This window comes from Prunus persica, chromosome G4 (assembly GCF_000346465.2).
Source record: "Prunus persica cultivar Lovell chromosome G4, Prunus_persica_NCBIv2, whole genome shotgun sequence".
In the NCBI taxonomy this organism is placed as follows: domain Eukaryota; kingdom Viridiplantae; phylum Streptophyta; class Magnoliopsida; order Rosales; family Rosaceae; genus Prunus; species Prunus persica.
Window position 1 is genome coordinate 5,000,433 of NC_034012.1, and position 11,671 is coordinate 5,012,103.

Below are 11,671 nucleotides of genomic sequence, written 5' to 3' on the forward strand. Positions count from 1 at the left end.
ATGTTAAACTTAATCTAAATTGATGATAGTTGACGTGTCATGTTATGGGTTGTTAGATTATTACAACGATTAAGATTAAATGAAATATGAGAAAATGCATTGATTCTAAATGAAGAAACTCAGGATACTGTATAATGTTACTTCAATTTATAATCAAAAGATTAGTCTTTTGAATTATTTATATTAAGAGACTTTGACAGTAGACTCAATTATGATATTAATTTTTTGGCGTTTAGGTTGATACATATATCTCATGAATTATACTCATGAAAACGAAAGATTAGAACTTTCTTATGTTTAATTAAAATAAATTGATCCGTGATACTCTTTATATATTGTAAATATTAAGTAACGTGCTTTCTTTCTTTTTTAAATTATTATTCTTATATACTTTCTTTCTTTTTCCTAATAATATTTGAAACTTGTTGGTTTTATTTCTTAAAAAACACAATCACAAACTGACGGAAGTTTCTCTAACCGATATGTCAAAAGTGTTACATAGACATTTAACGGCTAGAAATAACATCTCACATCACTCCAACCGGTGTGTCAAAGTTGATGTGAAATGAAGGGTGTAGGTTGAGATGTTATTTTTGACATCCCAAAAGAAAGATGTCAAATGAATATTTTATTATTTTTTTCTTTTCTTTTATTTTTAATTAAAAATAAATCAACACTAAAATGTAATAATAAATAATAATTTAATTTGACATGTTGGGGTGGAGTGTAAAGCTGTATAAGAACTAAATCACTTAAAAAAAATTATTGAACCTAGATCTAAATGCCCAAATCACTTGAACCAAATTGTCTAATCGTTGTTTGATTTGGTTTGAGTTCTCTCCTTATCTTAGCTTAAACAAATCAAATCGCACCATTCAACGGTTAATTGATTTTGTCGTATTTTTAAGTGAAACTGATTCAAATTGGGTCGCTTTCAACCCCAACATGATCCCTTCTTAGTTTATTATTACCAACTTTGCTGCTATGCATGTGAAACATCAATAAAAGCCCACCAAACTTTGTCAAACAACTCTACCCTAGAGAAATTTCCCAGGAAGATAAGCAAAGCGGAAATGCTATAATGACCAGTTCCCCCCCTTTTTAAAAAAAAAAAATTACCAACTTGATGATATGACTATTACATAGAATGGATTTAACAATAGACCAAGCTCGCACGTTATGCTTTTCCTTTGGTCCAGAACTATGGAGGAAGAAGCATCTCTACTTTTGAACTCAAACAATATTTCTGGAAAAAGGATTGCCATTGGCCAAGTCAATTGACCAGACTTTCAATATGTGCTAGCGAGAAACTCCTATTGAAACTCAAAACAAACAAGATCATCTTTTCTAGATTTGGGGGCATCCAACACGTGGGCAATTCCATTTGTATACTTTTCTAATATAATTTGCATTAATTTGTCAATTATTTCATGGGGTGCCTAACAGTCAATATTTAGCTCCATTAATTTATAACAATGTGAAAATAACAACTCCAACGTATGACCTTTTTTAGAAGAATAATTACTCGAAATTATGACACTAGTGGGTACTTTGATTCAAGATAATTATCTTGATAACATATTCAATGTACAACAATCATAACGTTGCGCTTTACTGAAAAAAATAATACCCCCATTTTATACATAATCAAACAAACTGTACCCGACAAAATAAAAAATAAAAAAATAATATATATGAAATCAATTATATTATATGTTAATTTAGTATTGCAGAAGACGCCATATTATAGAATTAAGAGAGGACGTTGCAACTGGGTATGCTATACTCCAGCGTTGAGGAGGGAGATTTGAAAGGTCCATTTCTCAAACGGATAAGCTCTTCTAATATTAGCCAAGTCTACTAGAGATAAAAGTCAACAATTGGATAAAACTATTGCGAATTTGATAAACTAATATTACAAATTGGATTTTATAAAATTCAACATAACAAGTTGAATTTGATACGCTACACGGGTTGGGTGAGAAACCAAAAACAAATTCAAAGTTGGGTGCTTTGGCTCCATTATAAATACTGCCCCAAGCCTGTTGTATTATCACACTGCTAAGCATTAAATCAAGAAAGCTACAATCCCACATATTACCAATGAAGTTCAGAAACCCTCCAGTCCTGCTTTTCATTCTCTCCGTCCTTTCACTCTCGATACCATGGACGACTGCAGGAACAGTTTCCATTGATGGCTTTCTCCAATGCCTCACAAAATATCCTCACCCTGCCCACACAATCCAAGAATCAATTTACACCCCTCAAAATAGCTCATTTCAATCTGTTTTGGTAGCACATATCAATAACCGCAGATATTCTACAGCTGCAACTCCAAAACCTTTGGCCATAATAGCAGCCAAGAATGAGTCCCACGTCCAGGCAACTGTGCTTTGTGCCAAACATCATGGGTTGCAAATTAAAATCCGAAGTGGTGGCCATGATTTCGAGGGTTTATCTTACACGTCGGATGTGCCCTTTGTCATTCTCGACATGTTTAACATTAACTCCATTGATGTTAATGTTGCTGATAAGAGCGCTTGGGTTCACTCTGGAGCTACTCTTGGAGAAGTTTATTATGCAATTGGTACAAAAACCAACGTTTACGGCTTTCCTGCTGGGATTTGTCCAACAGTTGGTGCTGGTGGCCATTTTAGTGGCGGCGGCTATGGGTTTTTGATGAGAAAGTATGGGCTTAGCGTCGATAATATCGTGGATGCTAGGCTAGTTACTGCCAATGGTAGAATCCTTGATAGAAAGTCAATGGGAGAGGACCTTTTCTGGGCCATCAGAGGAGGTGGTGGAGCTAGCTTCGGAGTTATTCTTTCATGGAAGCTCAAGCTGGTTCCAGTTCCACCCAAAGTGACTGTGTTCAACCTTACAAAGACCATAGAGGAAGGTGTTACAGATTTGGTTTACAAGTGGCAAACTCTTGCACCCCAGCTTCCCAAAGATGTCTTCCTCAGAGCACAGCCACAAGTGAAGAATATTGATACCAAGGGAAACAAGACTGTGGGTGTATCATTCATCGGCCATTTCTTGGGAACAAGTGACAAGGTTGTGGCATTGTTGAATGAGAGTTTCCCTGAACTGGGCTTACAACGAAAAGACTGCTATGAAGTGAGCTGGGTGGAATCCACTGTATTTTGGGCTGAAAGTCCTATTGGAACCCCCATAGAAATTCTTCTCAGCAAGCCAACTGAACCAGAGACCTTCTACAAAGGTAAGTCAGACTATGTGAAGGAACCAATTCCAAAACATGTTTTTGATTCCATATGGAAGAAGATGATTGAGATAGAGCACATTTGGCTGGATTGGAACCCTTATGGTGGAAGAATGAGTGAGATTTCTGAGTCAGCAACTCCATACCCTCACAGGGCCGGAAACCTATTTTTTGCTCTATACTATTCGTCGTGGTATGACGAAGGGATTGAGGCCACCAACAAGTACGTTAGTTTAACAAGAGAGTTGTATGACATGATGACACCATATGTCTCCAAGAGTCCAAGAGAGGCGTTCCAAAACTACAGGGACCTCGACATAGGTGCGAACCAGGATAATAAGACTGACTTTGAAACTGCTACACTTTATGGAAGGAAGTACTTCAAAGGTAATTTTGATAGATTGGTGCGTGTGAAAACCATGGTCGATCCTCTTAATTTTTTCAAGCATAAGCAAAGTATCCCCCCTCTTTAGAGAGAGATGTATACTATGTATATGTGATGTTCAAAAAGAATAAATTCCACCTCTGAGAGAGAGAGAGAGAGAGAGAGAGAGAGAGGGAGAGAGATATAGAATAAGTGGAAGGGAGAGAGATATAGAATAAGTGGAAGAAGGTTAACATAAATCATCTTATGAGCTGTTTGTCATGCTTGATGATGTTATTGATGTTACCAAAATATTGATTTTATTTGTTGTAAAATAAAGCTTGCAGTCTACAATGACGATCTCTTGTAAGTTGTAACCTCTACTATATATGTGTTCTTTGTAAACCCTAATATAATCAACAAGTCCTTCACATAGATACAAATGACTCCTTTTGGTACAATTTTTTTTTTTCGAAACCTCCTTTTGGTACATTAACTCATAAAGGGATTGAGCTTTACGAAAGTTTTCAAATCATGTTCACACAATGAACCTTATCTACAAAAGAAATCAATTGTAGGCTGGCACACCCTCAAACTCTCTCCCTGTACGTCTAAGAAATGAAGAAATTATGGACCACTTTTTCTACACCTCTCTATCTAATGTTCATGAATCATCTGTTGGGATTTCTTATTCTTCATTTCTTCTTTTCCTTTTCATTCCTAAGCACAAATTCAAGCTTTGATTATTTTTTTGCTTCACAAAGGCCGTGTATGGTTGTGGGGAGACCATTATTATGTATAGGTTAGGTGCCTGTTGATGAATTAAATGGGTACAAAAATAAAAAAAAATAAAAGCAAAGCAGCAATCCACCCGCACAAAGCATATTATATATAATCAAATTAAACGAGTATAGATGCATATTAAAAACAGCATATTACTAAGTTCTTTCATTTATTGTCAGTGAGGTATAACTCAGTTGGTTGAGCTCTTCTGTCTTCATATATGTAGGCAGAGCTTTGAAACCTCCAAACACCCAATAAATATTTATGTAAACACACCTTCCCCAATCGCTTGTACTCAAAAGAAAAATAAACTTTCATTTATCGAAGCTAGAATGTAGGAAAAATAAATTATCGAAGGCACTGTGATTGAAAGAATTGAAAGCTAATATTTAAAAACTAAAAAGAAACTATTTATTCTGGAAATAGCAGTGTGCCTAATAACTTTCAATATTCATACCTAATTTTTTGAAAGATATCTAAAAGTCAACAAACTAAAACTTAAAATTGTTTTCTTCCTCAACAGTTTCACCAACCCTGTTAGTTTGTGACTTTGATGTAATGTTGAATATTATTTTTAGGATACTACGTACATATTTAGAAATTAGAATGGTGGATACAATATTGGCTTATTATGTGTTTTAAATTGTTATAAGATTGTTAGGTTGATTGGCTTCATAAGATTATTATGTGCGTTGATGTAATAATAAGAAATATTTGACGTGTTTGTTTCAATTTGAATTATAATTGATGTGTTTCATTTCACATGATGGTTAGATGTGAAAAGTGTGTAAATGAAAGTTATAGAAAAAATAAAATACTAAATGGGCCGAATCACTAAATACCTATATATAAAATGTATGCACACAATCTTCTCAAATAATATATTTGAGGGACATTCTTTGGAGCCCACTATGAATTTTATTTCAATGATCCACATTATCTTATTTTCAAGTCTTCACTCATAGATTATCTTTACAAAAAATTAGGTAAATTGGAAACCGTTAAGACGTCTAGTTATGACCACCAAAATCAAAGAACAATGGTGCTTCAAAAAAACACTAAAATAAAAATCATTCAATTGAGTGGTCAAATGAATTCAGATTCAAGTGCTTTTTTGTAGAGATGATCTTTGAATGAGTATCTACAAAATAGAAGGTTCGAATTAGTGAAATGCAATCCGAAGTAGTCCCTACAAGGGGTGTCCCTCAATGGAAGCTCTTTGTGTGTGTATATATATATATATATAGTCCATTCCATTGAGGAAAACCCTTTAGGGTACCCTACGAATATTTTTTCAACGATCCAAGCTATTTTTCAAGTCTTCATTCATAAATAATCCTTGCAAAAAATCAGAAAAATTGAAAATCATTAAGGCATCTAATTGAGACCAACAAAATCAATGAACACGGTGCTTTAATAATTTAATTGAATGGTCAAATGATATCGGATTTAAGCATTTTTTATAAAGATGATCTTTGGATTAATATCTACAAACTAGATGGTTTGGATTAGTGAAATACAATGCATAGTGGGCCTTACACGGGTGTTCTTCAAATAAGCTTATTTGAGGAATCCCTCAATGAAAGCTCTCTTTGTATATAAATATTATTGATCTTAGGCTTAAATCACCAAATACATTGAACCAAACAAACAACCCAACAGTTTGTTTAATTTCATTAAGCTTCTCCTCCCAATTTAGGTCAAACCATAGCCTTCACTGATTGATTAATTTGAAAGAGGTTTTGAAGGCAAAGCGATCCAAACATGATCGGGTCCACCCATATATAACGTGATCCCATTCCATTTAATTAAAATCAACTATATGAGAGCAATGTATCAATAAAATCCCTACATATAAAATCATTGATACCACATGGCCAACATCAATAAAATCCCTACGTCCTTCATGCACACTCCTTTATTTCCGTCAGTTTTTCTAAATAATAAACCAGGCTTTCCATATGGTGAGTTTAATAATAGACCAGGTTTTCCACAATCCCATCTATGTTTATGGAGTTTTGGATCAAATTTGTGACAGTCCGTCGAGTGCAGAACACCCAATATTATAGATTTTGAGAGAGCGCTTCGCAATCTGGGCGTGCTCCTGCTATATAATGTTGTGAACTTTTCCAATATTATAGATTTATTGTAGATCTTTTTATATATTAGAAATGTCCATCTTTTTGACAAATTAATGCCATAAGCAAAAGGGTCATGTATAGCAAGCTGTCTGGGTAGAAACTTGAAACTTTAGAATAACTCATCATATGGAAAGCCTGGTCATATGCAATGCAATACTCGAAGCAGCAAAGTTGATATTAATAAATTGCAAGGGGATTGCGTACGTAAGAAAACAAAGAAAAAGTCCAAACTTGGATGCTCTGGCTTCATTATAAATACTGCCCCAAGTCAGTTATCTTATCACACAGCCAAAACTCAAGGCAAGAAAGCCATAAGCCTCACAAGTTACGTACCAATGAAGTTCCGAAACCCTAATGTACTTCTTTTCATTCTCTCAGTCCTTTCAATCTCAGTATCATGGGCAACTTCAGCAACAGCTGACTTTCATGGCTTTCTCCAATGCCTTACCAAACGTTCTCACTCTGCTCACCCAATCCAGGAAACAATTTACACCCCTCAAAATGCCTCCTTTCAATCTGTTTTGGTATTACATATCAACAACCGCAGATTTTCTACACCAACAACTCCAAAACCTTTGGCCATAATAGCAGCCAAGAATGAATCCCATGTCCAAGCAACTGTGGTTTGTGCCAAACGTCATGGATTGCAAATTAAAATCCGAAGTGGTGGCCACGATTTCGAGGGTTTATCATACACGTCGGATGTCCCTTTTGTCATTCTTGACATGTTTAATCTTAAATCCGTTGATGTTAATCTTGCGCAGAAAAGAGCTTGGGTTATGTCTGGAGCTACTCTTGGAGAAGTTTATTATGCAATTGCTGCAAAAACCAAGGTTTACGGGTTCCCTGCTGGGATTTGTCCAACGGTTGGTGCTGGAGGCCACTTCGGGGGTGGCGGGTATGGGTTTATGATGAGAAAATATGGGCTTAGCGTCGATAATATCGTTGATGCTAAGATAGTTACTGTGAAGGGTACAATCCTTGACAGAAAGTCAATGGGAGAAGACCTTTTCTGGGCCATCAGAGGAGGTGGTGGAGCTAGCTTCGGAGTCATTCTTTCATGGAAGCTCAAGCTGGTTCCGGTTCCAGCCAAAGTGACTGTGTTCAACGTTACAAGAACCATAGAGGAAGGTGCTACAGATCTTGTTTATAAGTGGCAAACTGTTGCACCCAAGCTGCCCAAAGAGCTCTTCCTCAGGGCAATGCCACAAGTGAAGAATATTGATACCAAGGGAAAAAAGACTGTGGCAGTATCGTTCCTTGGCCATTTCTTGGGAAAAAGTGACAAGGTTGTTGCATTGCTGAATGAGCGTTTCCCTGAATTGGGTTTACAACGAAGAGACTGCCATGAAGTGAGTTGGGTGGAATCCACTGTATTTTGGGCTGACAATCCTATTGGAACTCCGATAAATGTTCTTCTCAACAAGCCAACTGAACCTGAAACCTTCTACAAAGGTAAGTCTGACTATGTAAAGAAGCCACTTCCAAAACATGTTTTTGAATCTATATGGAAGAAGATGATCGAGATTGAGAATATTTGGTTGGATTGGAACCCTTACGGTGGAAGAATGAATGAGATTTCTGTGTCAGCAACTCCATACCCTCACAGGGCCGGAAATCTATTTTTTGCTCTATACTATTCGTCGTGGTATGATGAAGGGATTGAGACCACCAACAAGTATCTTGGCTTAATAAGAGAGTTGTACGAAATGATGACTCCATATGTCTCCGAGAATCCAAGAGAGGCCTTCCAAAACTACAGGGATCTCGACATTGGTGCCAATCAGGACAGTCAGACTAACTTTGAGACGGCTAAACTTTATGGAAAGAAGTACTTTAAAGGTAATTTTGATAGATTGGTACGTGTGAAAACCAAGGTGGATCCTCATAATTTTTTCAAGCATAAACAAAGTATCCCAACTCTTTAGAGAGAGAGAGAGAGAGAGAGAGAGAGAGAGAGATGATGTATAATAAACTCCACCTCCTATATATAAATATGTGTGTGTGCGCATATATGTGTGTATATATATATATATAGAGAGAGAGAGAGAGAGAGAGAGAGAGAATAAGTAGAAGCTTGTTTACATGTATGATGTGCATGCTTGGTTGATTATGTTATCGATGTAACCATTATCGATTTAATTTAATGTTGAATAAACTGTTCCAGGAAATTCTATTATTGCATAATAATTATGTACGAAGAATGTTTAATAATATATACTCTCAAGTCTAAAACCCAGGTAGAGCTTATTGCAAAGCATTTTGTAAACCTCAATCCTGATAAGCGTAGAGAAGCATATATACTAGGCCTATTAAGGAGTACCTCCTAATTGAACATTGGAATTTTTAATAAGAAAAAGTTCGTTTACTTCTAGACCCATAGAGAATTAACTCCTAATTGAACATTGGAATTTTTTCTAATAATGGTTTTCTTTATCTAGAGAAAGGATCTTATGGTTAATTTTTCATATGAAATTCATACTTAGGTGAAAGGGGTAAATTAAAACTTAAACTTGCTGACCACAGATTAGATAACAAGGAAAACCTAACAACTATATGACTAGTCAATAACTAGTCATAGGTCTGAGTACACACAGCAGAATACACATTCATTTATCATTCAATTCTCAAACCTCTACAAGCCTAGCAAACAACTAAGTGATAACTTATGCACTCAGAAGAACCCGTCAATCTAGACATCCCCTGTGCTAGTAATAAGTAAGTGAGATGCGTGTGAGAAACAAGTAAGAACAAGCAGAGTAAGACAAATTTAAAGCAACATTCAAAAGAACACCCAGAGATGATGACCCAAAAACCCACCACTAGGAAAAATTAGGGATCATCAACTGACCAGGCGATCCACTAAGAAAAATAAAATAGTTACAAAAACACCAGGTATATGCTCAAGGATTCTAGGCCTATTAAGGAGTAGCTATACCTTTCCAAGCTATCTTCTTCTCTTAGCCAAAATGCTCGCAGCTAGTCGTTCATGATGATGACAGCTTCCTCTTTCAGCTCGTTCATCTCATGGCACTAGAAGCACATCACAACTCAAAATCTGGAATGATAAAATAATACAGATTTAGTGTTTTGTTTATGTGCTGTTGGGTAAGTAAATTAAGTGCTTTGTTTATGTGCTGTTGGGTAGGTAAATTAAGTGTTTTGTTTATGTGTTGTAGGTAAATTAAGTGCTTTGATTTCATACTGAATGGTCATCATTTACGGAAGTGATTATAGTGGCCACTGTCACACCCCGGGATCAACCCCGCCGTAGCACGATATTATCCGCTTTGGGCCCCCCTCTTTGCCCTCATGGTTTTGTTTCTGGGAACTCACGAGCAACTTCTCAGTGGGTCACCCATCTTGGAATTGCTCTAGCCCCCAACTCGCTTAACTTCGGAGTTCCTACAACTCCGAAGCCAGTGAGCTCCCAAAAGGCCTCGTGCTAGATGGATGCGGGTGTGCACATATAAGGCACATCACCCACTCTTCGTTGGTTGATGTGTGATCTTACAATCCACCCCCTTTAAGGGCCCGACGTCCTCGTCGGCACACTCGTATCACACGACAGAGTGGCTCTGATACCAAATTGTCACACCCCGGGATCAACTCCGCCGTAGCACGATATTGTCCGCTTTGGGCCCCCCTCTCTGCCCTCACGGTTTTGTTTCTGGGAACTCACGAGCAACATCCCAGTGGGTCACCCATCCTGGGATTGCTCTAGCCCCCAACTCGCTTAACTTCGGAGTTCCTACAACTCCGAAGCCAGTGAGGTCCCAAAAGGCCTCGTGCTAGATGGATGCGGGTGTGTACATATAAGGCACATCACCTACTCTCCGTTGATTGATATGGGATTTTACAATCCACCCCCCTTATGGGCACGACCTCCTCGTCGGCACACTCACACCACACGGCAGAGTGGCTCAGATACCAACTGAAAGGACCTGCCAAAATTTTTTTCCCGAACCCGAGGCGACCCTTTGGAATTCCTGACATCACCCCGATGCCAGGCCCGATTACTAAAGGTCGAGACTTCCTGCCGAAATTTCGGCATAGTCTCCTCTATAAATTGAACATTTCCCAAAATTTCAACATGCATAAAAACGCATTTAATATTCACAACTGGCAGCATGCACAATAAAATTTCATGCAAATTCACATAAATGGCCTTCGGCCTTCCAATAATTCTCAACCAACTCCCAAACAATTCAAATACAAATTATGACTAATATTTAGTCTGCGGCTGCACCTAATAACCTTAGGCTGCCTACGTACCCTTCTTGAGGGATCAAGCCACACGTAGTTCTTCCTTAAAACCCAATTCCACACTTAGGCGATACCTTATTTCATTTCTCTGTATTTCATATAATCTCCCCATACGCCGGTACAACCAACGCCACGTATGGGGCCTGTCAACAAGCCGGATAACCTACGCCACGTGCGACCATGCCATACTATCATAATATCTCCCCATACGCCGGCACAACCAACGCCACGTATGGGGTCTGTCTCAACGCCGGATAACCTACGCCACGCGAGACCTGCACATCATATCACATATCTCTCCATACGCCGGTACAACCAACGCCACGTATGGGGCCTATCCCAACGCCGGATAACCTACGCCACGTGGGACCTCAACATCATATCACAAATCTCCCCATACGCCGGTACAACCAACGCCACGTATGGGGCCTGTCTCAACGCCGGATAACCTACGACACGTGAGACCTGAACATCATATTACAAATCTCCCCATACGCCGGTACAACTAACGCCACGTATGGAGCCTGTCCCAACGCCGGATAACCTAGGCCACGTGGGACCTCACTTTCACTTGGTGGTACTTGTAGTGAAACCAAAATCCGAGGAGGTACCTAAGGTAGTGCGTATAGCACTCCAAACTGACATTCTAGACTCTTTTGTACCCTTGTACAAACATATTATAATTATAATTATAAATATTAATTCTAATATTGTGTAACCCTCCACAATAGTCTAGTACCCGATAATCTCCCATAGAAAGGTGAGATTACTCCGGGAGACCCACGGTCAACCAAGGGTCAAACTTCTCTAACCCTGGTCAAACGGACCTGCGGAACCCACGACCTCCAATTTTTGATCCGAAAGTCCCTATGGGTTCTACCAGGTATAGGACAC

General features: G+C 38.1%; 2 protein-coding genes across 2 annotated transcripts; both read left to right on the forward strand.

Annotated features, from left to right (window-relative positions):
• Positions 2,059-4,022, forward strand: LOC18778604 (berberine bridge enzyme-like 17). Its single transcript, XM_007212847.2, has one exon. It carries the CDS (start codon positions 2,104-2,106, stop codon positions 3,694-3,696), a length of 1,593 nt encoding a protein of 530 aa, XP_007212909.1. The 5' UTR covers positions 2,059-2,103; the 3' UTR covers positions 3,697-4,022.
• Positions 6,817-8,698, forward strand: LOC18779659 (berberine bridge enzyme-like 17). The gene has a single exon (XM_020563253.1). It carries the CDS (start codon positions 6,847-6,849, stop codon positions 8,437-8,439), a length of 1,593 nt encoding a protein of 530 aa, XP_020418842.1. The 5' UTR covers positions 6,817-6,846; the 3' UTR covers positions 8,440-8,698.